At 42.3% G+C, this 13643-nt stretch overlaps 1 protein-coding gene across 1 annotated transcript in view; it reads left to right on the forward strand.

The window, feature by feature from the left end:
- The window catches only part of ARMC2 (armadillo repeat containing 2), an 81737-nt gene that overhangs the window by 10950 nt on the left and 57144 nt on the right, over window positions 1-13643 (forward strand). The window contains exon 4 of the mRNA XM_016217563.2: window positions 343-550. Coding sequence (XP_016073049.2) covers window positions 343-550 — 208 coding nt within the window. The remainder of the gene's footprint in view (window positions 1-342; window positions 551-13643) is intronic.

The raw sequence follows: 13643 nt of genomic DNA on the forward strand, positions 1-13643 counted from the left end.
TCAAATTTAGGAATAGGAGTTATCATATCATTACAGGCCGCAGAGTACATATGTGGACTTAGGTAGCTCATGAACCTACATTTAAGTGTGTGCTGCAGGTAGACTCCCAGCTAATAGAAATAAGACCCTATTCAGTTTTCCCTGCGGAAGTGATGACGCCACGCCTAAAATAGTGGTGAGGTCTTGTGTGTTCAGAGAGGCTTTCTCCATATAGTTCCAGGCTTGATTATAAGTAATATATAATTTTTAAATTGTGTACATTCTTAGGTTGAAAAAATGTTGAAAGATGGTGAGTCCTAAAATAAGAAATGCTTTGACAAGACATTTCCTTCATTATTACAGGAAAGAAAACAGTGGAATCCAAAGACACAGTTAGGATGGGGGACTCCATGGTGAAAGCCAATGGGATTTATTTAACAGAATCGAAGGCCGTTGGCCACTTAAAGAGTCATCCACTTCAGCTGACTTACGATGGAGGCTTCAGTGGAATCAAGGAGCAAGAACTGTTCAAAGGGGCAACATCCTTGCCATCCCATCTCAGGAGTGGAGGGTCAGTATTCTTTTCACTTGATTTTCTGGCGAGGGTAACAGTGTCATTTACCGGTTTGCTTTTTATCTTATGTAGATGGTTGGTTTGCATTTTGTCTTTTACATAAATCAAATTTTAAGTTAACGATACATGAGTAGGAAAGACTTCTTCTCACAGCTGAATGGAGCTGATTTTACATCATTCCCCATTGAATCCTTAGGAAAACATTTGCTCACACTGGCCTAAATGCTGCTTTGATAGCACTGTCAGAATGAAGTCTTCGCTTTAGGCCAACCATTCCAGCCTGCCCTTGAGTGAGTGACGACTGATCATTCTGTTTGTGTTATTTGGTATTCTTGCCTGGCCTGGAATCTCTTGTAACCTCCCTTTGGGTTAGTTCACTTTTGTTAACTCTACAAAAGAGTAAACACTTAATTTATTTTATTCTCCAGTAGAAACCTGGATTAAAATATTTATTTTGCAAACTAATAGTTAAAGCAGGAGAGTCCTGTGGATTTCTATCTATGACATCCCTCTACTAATCCCTCATAAAGTAAATGATTGGTAATTACTTTATTTCAAACATGTTCCTAGATAGGGCTTTTTTTTTCACCCTAATTCTCACCAACATCTTCACTCTCCCCTCCTCCCTCCCCCTGCCCTGCACCTATCTGGGAGTCCCTAAGTTCATATTGTGTTCCTAGATAGGGCTTTCCAACGCTTTACCCAGAAAATTGAGGAGCAGGCTTCCTACCATATTCAGGATCTGTGAAGAAATGCTCACCGTATGGATCACATGCATTCCTACCCTGGTGTTTTCCTAAGGTGGCCTTGACTAACTGGGAGCCAGGGTGGGAGCAGGCTCTGTTTTCCAGCCCCAGCCAGGAATGATGCTAAGATAAGCAGAAGGTCTTGGGCTGGACAGGGTCACTCAAAGATATTTTTCTATGACTTTCCATTGGGTCATTATGGACAACTGCCCAGTTCAAATTTGCCTAACGAGATTAAATTCCACGGGCCATTTCAAGACCAAGCGCTTGTTACCCTCGCTTTAGATTTCAGGCCTGACTTTGGTTTGTACACATGTTACGCGCTTAAACTTTTCCCCGAACTGGCTGCTTGGCAGCCGGTTAGTTCAGCCGCTGGCCTTGTCTACTGACACAGCCCGGAGAGTGTCGCACACACGGGATTTATGTTAGGTAACCTAGTAGTCCTAGTAATGTCGCTTTGCATTCAGAACATTTTTTAAATTAAAAGAAAAATGAAACTTGTCCTTAAGTGGAATAGAACAAACTTCAAATTGGGACTTTGGGAGTCAAGCGCAAAACATCAAACTGGCCATTGCAACACATTTTTTCCAGTTGTAAGAACAGGCTGCAGGCCTCAGAGCTAAGACACAAAAGGCCACGGAGAGCTTGTGCTCCTTTCAGCACCGGAGTGAGGAGGAAGCAGCTACCCTGCTGCAGCCGGCCTTACGGTAATCAGAGTTGACTGGGGAAAACCAGACCAGCGCTCTTTTATTTCATTTTATTTTACTTTTTGCAAACCTTCAGATGTTGCAGAGTAATCTGGCAAGCCAGAGTTCATTATGTCTCCCTCAGTCTGGGATGGCAAAGGCATGTTCGATGACATATTTTATTCCACCAACAGCAAAGAAGAAATCAATTAGGGACTGGATACGCTTCTTCCCGACCGTCCAAAATTATGAGGCGTTGGCACTAATTGTTCATTGCTTTCTTTTTGTTTTGTTAGCATGGCTTTGGCATCATGTCATGACTGGGATTGAGTTGGGTTTGTAGGACACCCTGGCAGGTTTAACTCCCAATAACATTTTTGCTTTATGAATCTTTAGCTCCTTTAATCATTGGGTGGGATTTTGTTGAGATGCCAAAGAATTTTTTATACAGTAGGATTAAAACAAACCAGCAAATGGAAACTATTAGCAGTTCTTTCATTAATTACATTTGTGAATCAATCTGGGACACTCGATAATCATTTCTTGTAAACATTTAAGTGAATAATTCCAAGAAATGATCTTTGCTATGCAGTGGAGTATTCCCAGTTTTGATGCTAAAGCCTTACCCTCAATTAACTTTTTTTTCATCTTTAGCCCATAAACTGTAAAATGAAAAGTCTTGTCAGTGAGCTGGGCTGGCAGAAGACAGGAGGGGGGGATGCAGAACTAGAGCAGGAAGCGGGATGAGATGACAGCGGGCTCAGAGGAGCAGGAGCAGACGGAGCAGGTGGTGTAAAGGGGCAGAGGAGAGGGCACGCTCCTGCGGGGCCCTCACACGCGGGTGCCCGTGGGAGCAGCTACCTTCACGCTGGGTGCTCGGGCGGGGGGAGGAAGGAGCAGTTTATTTCAGTGAAACCGCATTGATTTGTGCACCCTCAGTTTAGACAAAGATAACTCAGACATGGGACGGATGGGAGTTTAACTTTAGGCTGGTTGCGATGGAAAAAGATTTGCTAAGCAAGGTGTCATCGCAGACAAGATCTTGGGGAGCCATTCAACTTCCCAAAAGGGGACATACTCTCAAGCACTTCACTAATTATCATCTTAAAGCAGCGTGCCAGTTACAGCAGTCTCTGTCCATTTAAGGATTCACTGAGAGTTTGGCAGGCGTGCTCCTTAGCAACACTCCATTTTCTCTAACTTTGTGTTGCTCTATGGGTTGAAAACAGCTTTCATTAAAATATGTATACGGGGTGGGCTAAAGTAGTTTATAGCTGTTTATATGGAAAAAGACATGCGGATTATGGTTATTGCAATAGCTTATTAACTCTGTGTTTCATGTACTCACAACTGTAAACCTACTTTTGCCCACCCCTGTATGTGTATAAATATCTGTCCGTCTGTCAGGCCATCCATCCATCCATCCATCCACCATCCATCCATCCATCCATCCATCCATCCACCATCCATCCATCCATCCATCCATCCATCCATCCATCCATCCACCATCCATCCATCCAGTGGTTCAATCTGATGAAATCCTTTATATGTCTGCTTAAAAACCTTTTAAGGCTTTCTGTGTAAATATTGTTCAAACTACTGTGGTTTGGAAATTAATTTTTAAGAGGAAAGACCAAGAGCAACCAATTGTAGAGAGTCAAGAACTCTTCACTGGGAGCCAGAATCCCTGGGTTTGGTTATTTTCTCAGCCCCTTGAGTTAATTGTATGCTGTTTAGCGAGTCTCTCAACACTTTCAGGGGCTCAGTTTTTTAATCTATAAAATGGAAATAACTGTGCTCCTTCACTCCCTTCTCCTCCCAGCCTCACCGTGGGTTGTGGAATGAATAACAGGCTTATATTTAAACTACCAAGTGCTGTTAGATTGTTGGAGTCAAAAATAAGAAAAGAGGGCTTCTGGTTAAAGATGGCAAAGTGGAGGCATTCTTCAGAAACCAAAGCAACGAAGAATAAAAACCAGAGAAGTAAATGTTATCAATGAAACAAACCAAAAAAATGATTCCAACCCCAAACTACAAAACATGAAGCAGACTTCACGTGGCGTTATGGGTTTCATCTCCTCCCCTTTGGAAAGTGAGCTGTCTTGCATTGTGTATGAACTCCTGCTAAGTCCATGTTTGGGGAGGGCTGTCCCTGTCTTCCCTACCCCTCTTCCTAGAGGCAGTTAAGTGGCCCAGAGCTGGCTAATCAGAATTCTCCTGCCCACCAGCCATAGTGGTTGGTTCAGAGGTGGGCACATGATCCCAGCCAGGCCAATGGAAGCCTTCCCTGGTACTTTTGCCAAAGCCTTTGGGGAAAATGCCCTTTTCTCCAAGTTCATAAGCTATAAAGATGTCTTAGAGCCAACAGTGGCCATTCCATTGCCTTGTGGAGGGTGACTCTGGGAGGGAAGTGATGTATAAACAAGCAAAATGGAGATAGTGACCAAGTCCAAGGATGCTATATAAACCCCTAGATCCACCTGTGCCTGAAGCCACCACATCCACACTGTAGGCTGCTCTGTTTTGATCCAATCTGTTTCTTTTCCTTCCTCTCTTCTCTTCCTTCCTTTCTTTCCCCCCTTTTTCCCTCCCCTGCTCCCTCCCTCCCTCTCCTCCTTTCCTTTCCTTTCCTTTCCTTTCCTTTCCTTTCCTTTCCTTTCCTTTCCTTTCCTTTCCTTTCCTTTCCTTTCCTTTCCTTTCCTTTCCTTTCCTTTCCTTTCCTTTCCTTTCCTTTCCTTTCCTTTCCTTTCCTTTCCTTTCCTTTCCTTTCCTTTCCTTTCCTTTCCTTTCCTTTCCTTTCCTTTCTTCTTCTTCTTTCCTTTATTTATTTGGACAGGGACAGTTTGTGATACTTTAGATTTTTGTCACTTGGAATATTTCAACCAAAAGAGTCTAGTTAACCTGCCAGACTCTGAAATATAGATGAAAATGAGGTAATTTGAGAGCAGACACCTCCTCAGACCTTGAGCAGGAAACAGGTTTCACTAAAACTGAGTCATTTGAGAAAGGAGTATCCAGTAGTCCTCAATTTGAAAAAGGAGATCTGAGGATGTGGGCAGGCGGCTGGAGAAGCGAGAAAGCCACTGTAAAGGCCCCATTCAAGATCCAGACCATGACACAACTGGGGAGGTGAAGCTGAGGGTTACATGCTCTCATTTCCTGTGAGGCAGCTAGTCTGTGTGTGTGTGTGTGTGTGTGTGTGTGTGTGTGGTGGGGGGAGTGGGGCAGCCAGCAGGTAGTTTGATAGATTAGAGCTCAGGGAGCTTAACTGTGAGTCACAGCAGCCTGCTACACACAAACCAAGGGAGCACACGCTCCAGATCAAGAAAAATTACAGACCTGGTGAATGGATGTTCAAGAAAACTAAAGTTGAAGGTGCAGGTGCAGCATACCCCAGTTCTCTCCCGCTGTGGATCCTTTCCATTATTTGACAAATATATCGCTCTGTTTAAAGGTAAATAGTTATTATGACAAGAGTTAATATGGGACTTGAGCATAGATATGTGAAGAATTAAACAGAAGACAGATGAAGAAAATGGATCACAAAAGGAATTACTCTCCAAAAACAAGGAAAGAGTTAAAACAATTTTGATTAGTGTCAACGAGATTATAGATGTTACTGATCTCTTTAAAAAAAGGGAGAAGGAAATGGAGCTCTTCTTTGGATTATAAGAATTCAAATTAGAGATTATAATCCCACATAAAGATATGAAAAGTATGCTTGCAGTTCTCCAGAAAGAAATAAAAAGAAAGGAATGTATAAATGTGGAAAGGAAAGCCACATTAGAAAAAAAGAGAGAATAAAAACAGCTGAAAATGCAATGAAATTTAGCGGACGGGCTAGAGGAAATCATTTGAAAAGAAATAAATAAGAAGATAGGAAAATGATTAGAGAGATTGAGATAGGCACGGGAGGCGTGACACTTGTGTTCCTGACGCGGAGAATCATCCCCCTCCTGCTCTTTCTACCAGCACTGTCTTACTTTGAACTAAGTGCCAGGCACTCTTCCAAGTGATTTCTGTGCATTAACTCACTTGCTATTTACAACAATCCACTGAGAATGGAAGAGATCAGAACCAAAAGAACCGGAAAAATATTAAGACGTAATAGAAGACAACTTTCTGAAATGAAGATTTGAATCTGAATCTCAAATGGACACACTGTGTCACAACAAAATCTGATATGGAATAACCCACACTAAGGCATTTCCAACAGTGCTCAGCACTAGCACACCGCCCGGCGCATGGTCCACACCCAAGTAGTAATGGTTGGCTGGGGGACAAATGGAAGACAGTGTCCTCTGGCCACCCCGCTGAACGAGAGAGCCACGTAAGAGAAAAAGGCCGGCTTCCCCTGGCTTTAGGAAAGCATCCCTCAGCGCTGGAAGACAGCGGAGTAATGTCATGAGGGCCTAGGTATAAGACGGGTAACCCAACAACTGTATCGCCAGCCAAGTTGTCCTCCAGCAAAAAGGCAACAGTCATTTTCCGATGCGAATGAGCTCGGGCACTGTAGTACTCATGCACTTTCTAGAAAGCTCTTGGGCAACAGAATGATGGGTGGAAATTCAAAGCTCAGAAATGAAGATGCTATGGTAGAAGCATTTGTGGTGAGTATTGACTTTGTTTCCATATTGAAGTAACACTAAACAACTCGGAAAGGGATGGCTATGGACCAGCAGCCTGGACGGTGTCACAGGAACATACACAATCAGAACCTGGACTTGGGAGGAAGCGTGAGTACCAATTACTTCACGTCATGATAGGGAATAGGTTTTTCCGTCGCTGCAGTCTGAAATTGAAATATATTGTTTAGAAAGAATGATTTTAGCATCCTAACGTTTCTCATTATTTTTTTTCTTAACTTCAGAGAAATCTTTTAGAAACTAAAATCTTTTGGGAAGACCCATTCATCTGAAGTTCTACAGTTCCTTCAGTTTCACTTCAATTTCTGTTTTTCTGCTAAACTCAAGTAAAATTTAAAATTAATACTTTTAAAGTTATAATAACATGTATTGTGATCCCACTTGTATGTATCCTTTACCTGCCCTTCCTCCATGCACCTTTCTGTTCTTTCATTCTTTTATCTTTTTATCTGAATATATGCAAAATATATCTGGAATGATGTTTACTACATATTAACAATACTTCTGGGTGGTGGGATCCTGGGTGATTTTTTATAATTTTCTTTGTACTTTCTCATATTGCCTGGCCTTAAAAACAATAATAAATATATATATATATATATTTCCCCCCAAATAATGAAGTCATTTTTCTGTTAAGAAATTAAGGGTAATGCGGCCGAGAAACTGTTTTAATTTGGAAAAGACACGTTGGCCAGAGTGATTTGGTAGAGTCCCACCTAACTCAACAGTTTTCATTTGGTAAGAATTTCTTGGTAAACAAAGCCCTGTGCTGGTGGTTGGGAGAAAGAGAAATGGGCCCTGTCCGTGAAGAGCTTACAAGCACATCTGGCTTGACTGCTCAGGTATGGTCCCTGGAAGAGCAACAACAACATCACCTGGGAACTTGTTAGAAATGCAGAATCTCAGGCCCCACCCCAGACCTGCTGAATTAGTATCTGCATTTTTATAGCATATCCAGGTGATTTGCATGAGCACAAATGTTTTTGAAGCACTGTGCAATGATTTCTCTAGTGCTGGAGGAAGGAAAGGAGAACTGAAAGAAAGGTCCTGGGCATATAGAAGTGAGGGCACCTCATTCTAACTGAAGATCTTGGGAGGATTCCCAGGGTTTGTGGGTTTGTGAGGCCTCCAGAGGCTGATTTCCAATAGGGGAAAAGCGTTGTGTACTTTGCTAAAGGAACAGCATTAGCAAAGAGGGGATTTGACTTGTAGCAGGTTCAAAGAAAGGCAGGTGGCCTGGGGTAGGAGGAGCATGGGTTCTGAGGCTACAGACTGCAGGAGGCCACTGAGAGCTTTCCAGCAGAAGAGCAGCTCTGGCAGTAATGTGGATGACTTTAGAGAAGGGAGAGCCTGGGACAGAGGTGACCATCGGGAAGCAGTTGCAGCAGGTCTGGTGGGAGGTAGTAATGCATGAGCTGGAGCACTGCCTGGGGGCATTAGGGATGGAAAGCAGACAGTGGAAACCGGTGTGGAATCAGTTTGCACAGTAACACGCTGTGGGTGAGGGCAGTCACAGCAGCCATCCCCTGTGCTGAATTGTCATAGTGCAACAGTGAGAAGCTACGAGGGCTTTTCACATGAGGGTCCTTGAAACTGCAGCTATGGAGGTCAAGGGGAGCATGAAACTGGAAGCTTTCATGCTAAGCTAAGGGAATTTAAACCTAACTAAGCTAAGCTAACATGGTTAGCTACCAAGCAATGTCTAGTCAACTCTATACATTTAGAACTTTAATGATAACCAGTTAGTGATTATTGAAAAAGGTACTAAGAGTATGTGTACAACCTTGAAATGTATATGTTTTACATCTTGGGCCACAAGCTAATGAATGCTCTAGATACCTTGGAGAACTTTCTTAAAATTTTGATCTTAAGAACATTCCTCTAAAATCATGTCCTTTAATTTCCTCCTGTTTGTATGTAACTGTTTAAGTAGATGCCTGTTTAATGTTATTAAGACAGAGTGCTAGAAATTATATATCTGGTGCTTCAGGCTATGGGGATATGATAAAGGGACCACCACCCCTTGTTGCTGACATTTCCAAATCCCAGTCAGAGAATGTAAGAGACTATAGAGCAGGGGTCAGCAGGCTAAAGCCCATGGACTAAATCCAGCCTATTACCTGTTTTTGTAAATAAAGTTTTATTGGAACATAGCTATGTTCATCCATTGACCTGTTGTCTATGACCGTTTTCACACTACAGTGGCAGAGTGTGAGTGGTCATGACAGAGACTGTGTGGCCGCAAAGCCTAAAATAGTTACTACCAGACTTAAATCTATACACTTAAGTCTAATTCTAAAAATGACGTGTCATCTTAGTACAAGGAAAAGCTTAGCTCAAAATTTTCCACGTTTTCTTTTTATCATAAGCATCCTTTAAAATTTCCTTTTTCATTTTTACATGTAATTTTTCCCAAATAGAAATAAATTCATCTTTTTTACCTCCCCTTAATTCCAAATTCTTTCATTTAGTTGACTTAATATCCAGTTATTGCTCTAAAGCAGGAGCAAACAAACTATAGCCCAGGAGCCAAATCTGGCCAGACACCTATACTTTTTACAGCCCATGAGCTAAGAATTGTTTATACATTTTAAAATCATTTCCTTTTTAAAAAATCCTCACCCAATCAATGGTTATTGATTTTAGAGAAGAGAAGGGAGAGAGAGAGAGAGAGAGAGAGAAACAATGTGAGAGAGAAACGCCAGTTGGTTGCCTTTCCAACTGGAGACTGAACCCACAACCTGGGCATGTGCCCTGACCAGCCAGTCTGTGCATGGCATTGCCTTGGCTACAGAGTTCGGTTCTCATCATTCAGAGTGCAATGAGAACCTTGGACAGGTAACTGGGAAATGAAGACCTTGCTTTTTGCACTGAAACACGTGGGCCGCTGATGAGAACCTGGGAATGCCAAGCCCATTCTGCTTTCCTCAGAACTCCAACCTGATTGCAGATGGGACCAAAGGGCAAACCTGAGAGAACTGCAGAGAGATGGAGCTAAAACCCTGATCACACCATGCCTGAAACCCACTCTAGCACACAACTTCTGGGTTAGATGAGCCAATAAATTTCACTTATTGTCAGTTAGGATACGGTTTTTGTTATTTGTAGATGAGGCCATCTTAACAAATAAAATGGTGCTATTCTACCTCTAAGAAGAATTTCACAGAAGAGTTTTAATGGATAATTTCTGGAATTGCCTTATCCTTGGTACATCAAAATCATTGTAAAAAATTTAATTATGGTCTTTAACAACATGAAACAGGAAGCTGGGCGGAGGAGCAGTTATCCTGGATGACTGTATCAAGATCTAAAACCATCCAATAGGCAGGAACACTTTACCAAATATAACACTGAAATTCAATGAGAATGAGTTTAAGAATGTGAATAAGAATGGGCTCCACATGTAAGAAAAGACAAGACTTGGCCAACACTGTGATGTGACCACTGAAACCACTAATACAGTTTCAGGCCTGCCTTACTTAGAAAATCTCCTCTTTGCTCCTCACGCCATATGTTTAGCTCAGTGCTGGGTTCCAGACTTTAAAAGGGATCCAGACAAACCGACACTCAGGGTGACTGAACAGGCTGGCAAGAAAATGAAAAACTGTACCAAACGAGAAGCAGTTGAAGGGACTGGAGAAATTTGTTAATGACATCAATGACAGCACTGCAATAATGGTAAACACTTAAGGACTTACTATGTGCCTGGAGCTATGCTAAGCAAATCCACTTCATCTCACTGAATCCTCATAACAACCTTACACGGAGGGGTGCCGCTGTTCACCACCCCTTCTTACACAGATGAGGAAACCAAGGCTTAGGTAAAAAACTTATCCGAGGTCACACAGCTAATAAGTGGTAGAGCCATGGGATTTAAGTCATAGGAGATGGCTTTAAGTGGTGAGCACAACGCCATTAAGTATTTGAAGGGTTGCCAAGAAGAAAGGTAAAGATTTGTTTCATGTGGGCTCCAATTAGTAGAACCAAGACCAACGGGTAGTGGTTACAGGAAGACAGATTTCCATTGAGTAAAGGCCATCTAGTCTCCTCCTCTTCAGCAAAGAGGGGATTTTCTTCTTAAGACCGTTGACTCAGCCCAAACTTTCTGGATTACTGTGGCCAGACTGGACAGCTCTCCCTCAGCCCTCATCACGTTAATCACGCTCGTCTTCACAACATCCTTGGACTACATGAGAGCGTATTTTATTTCTCTTCTTCCTTTTGTCTCCCTTTCCCCTTTCTGCCCTTTCCCCATGAGTATCTGACAGGCTTGTTCTGCAAATCCAGCCTTTGAGCCAGTCTTCTGATGACCCTGGTCCCCGGTCCTGCGCGGATCCCTAACAGAGCTCCGTTCCCGATTTCTCCATCTCCATTGCAGGTGCTCTATTTTCGTCAGAAACTCAATGTGGCGAAACCCAAACTTACTTTACACCTCTAACTGTTCTACTCCCTAGACTCCCCATTTTTGTTGCTAACAACCCTACTATCCTGTTCCTCCAGGTCTACCTTCTGTTTATTTTTCTGCCCGAAATCAACCACTGGACCCTATCAGCTTTTCATTTATAGGGTCCCTTGAATATGCTCTTTCTCCTCCAGTCCCACGCTCACCCTCACAGGGTTGGTCCTTGTTAACCTCTCTCCAAGTCTCCTAAATATTCTGCTCACTGCATGATTCTAAATCCCATCACTGGCTTACATAAGAACCTATGACAGTTCCTCATTGCCCATTAAATTGGGTCCAGTGACTCAACCCAAAGTTTCAGGCAGCTGTTCCCAGTGCCTCCCAGCAGAAATCTTCTGTTCCTACCCTGCCAGCCCGGTGCAACTCTCCCTGCCCGAGTACCGGGCTCCTCGGGCCCCTCTTTACCTTCGCTCATGGTACTCCCCTCCTGAGAGTAGACTTATCATTTGCTGGTTCAACTTTTATTCTTTTAGGGTCCACTTTGTGGTCCTGGTCTTCCTCTCAGCATTCACTTCCTTCTCAGCATCCCTCTCGTTCTTGTAACCCACCAAGTTTCACATTCTGGTACTTGTGTAGAGACTCGATTGGAATTTTCCATTAAAAAAAAAAAAAAAGTCCCTTAGTTCCTCATAGTAGACTTTAAACTTCTTTAGGGCAGCTCTTTATATGTTCTTTATGACAATAACATCTAGCACTGGACTGCTCAGACAGGTGTTTGTTGACTCAGAACTGAAGAGAAAAGTAATACTGATGATTTATTAAGTTCTTCAAATGTACCAATCACTGTACTAAACAGAGGTACTGCGTTCATGTTAAAATAAGGAAATCAAGGCCAGGAGGTTAAGTAACTTGCCCAAGGGCACCTAGCTGGTACGTGTTGGACCCGGTATTTGGATCTAGGTAGTTTGGGTGCAGAGCCTGCACCGTCAGTCCCTGCCCCATGATGGTCGTACACAGCATTGGTCATTTCCAGGCCTGTGCTGCTCTTGAGAACCACTGTAGCCCAGCACTGCCCAGCTTCTGTAATGAGGACCCTTTATTCCCCCCTTAGAAATGGGGGCACACACATGTGGTGTTTAGGAAGGCAACCTCATCACTGGCCATGTCCTCAGGGAGGGTAGACCAGGGACTTTGAAAGGCCAATAGTTGAAAACTATCTTGCTTGATTTCAACAGCTGTTTAGGACAATAATGAAAAGAAGGCCTTGCCTCTATTGTCTCCACACTGCCTTGTTATTATTTCTAGGGGTGATAAATATGGAAACTTCCAGTTTCACACCCTGCCTAACTTTTGGTGTTTTCTCTCAGGGTTGATTTCTTTCTTTCCTGTCTTCTTTGAGATGTGCTTCATTTACATTTCAGCTCTGAGAGTGTGGACAAAAAGGGCCTCATCCCCATTTCTTTGTTTGACTGGCGGGAGATACCTTGCTACCAGATAGATCTATGTTTTTACCTGTATAAAAATGAAGCAACTGTTTCCGAGTATTAACTAATTAGATATTTTTTAGAAGGTTAGCTTGATCTTTTCTCTTGTATGATAAAATCAAGTGTTAAAGGAAAAGGACCTATTTATGGAAAAAATGATATTTGTAGACGCTAATCCTTGGGGCAGTAGTAAAGGTCAAGCAAGACCAGCACCGAACATTCACCGGGCAACTCATGCCGCAGGGAGCAGGAGCAACGGGCATACATATGGATGTTCATGGGTAACCCTAGCCACAAGTATATGCATTCCTTATGGCTTTCATAGCAAGTGTTATATTTAATGAATAAAATTTTGTTTTAAAACTTTCACTATTCTCTCAGTGTTGTTTTTTTTTGCCTTGGAGTTTTGTACAGATATTTCAAAGTAAGTACTTTTAAGTTTCAGCTCCAGCTAAAGAGAAATTATATCCTCATAGACCATCTCTATATTAAATGTAACCTTAAGAAAAAAACAAACAGGTATATAATCCTGCTGTTGGCAAGTCATCACTCTCTTATTTGGAACACAAAATATTTGTCATCTAGGACTGCCTGAATTTACCTTTAATTTTTTAACATTTAAATTATGTCTCAAGCCCGACCTAGGATCGGGATTGAGCGTCAACCTAGGATCCAGGCTATCGGGGTTCGATTCCCGGTCAGGGCACATGCCTGGGTTGTGGGCTCGATCAATGGCTCTCCAATCATTGATGTTTCTATCTCTCTCTCTCCCTCTCCTTCCCTCTCTCTGAAATCAATAGAGATGTATTTAAAAATAAATAAATAAATAAATAAATAAATAAATAAATATAAATTATGTCTCAAAATAAAAGATTTTCAGAGAATATTAATTTAATTTTTAAATGGAAACAGGCCATTCTGTGATGTAGTGGAAAGAGCAGTGAATTGGAAATTATAAGACCTGGGTTCTAGATCTGACCTTGCTCTGTGCGTGACCGTGGGAGCATCTGATGAATTGGGGAACATTTTTTTTTGGGGGGGGGGATCTGGAGAGAGAGAGGTTGCTCCCAGCTCATAAATGCTAGGCTTTTGTGATTCAAGCATAGGAGAGTTCTTTCTTATTCTT

This window comes from Miniopterus natalensis, chromosome 5 (assembly GCF_054644295.1).
Source record: "Miniopterus natalensis isolate mMinNat1 chromosome 5, mMinNat1.hap1, whole genome shotgun sequence".
In the NCBI taxonomy this organism is placed as follows: Eukaryota; Metazoa; Chordata; class Mammalia; order Chiroptera; family Miniopteridae; genus Miniopterus; species Miniopterus natalensis.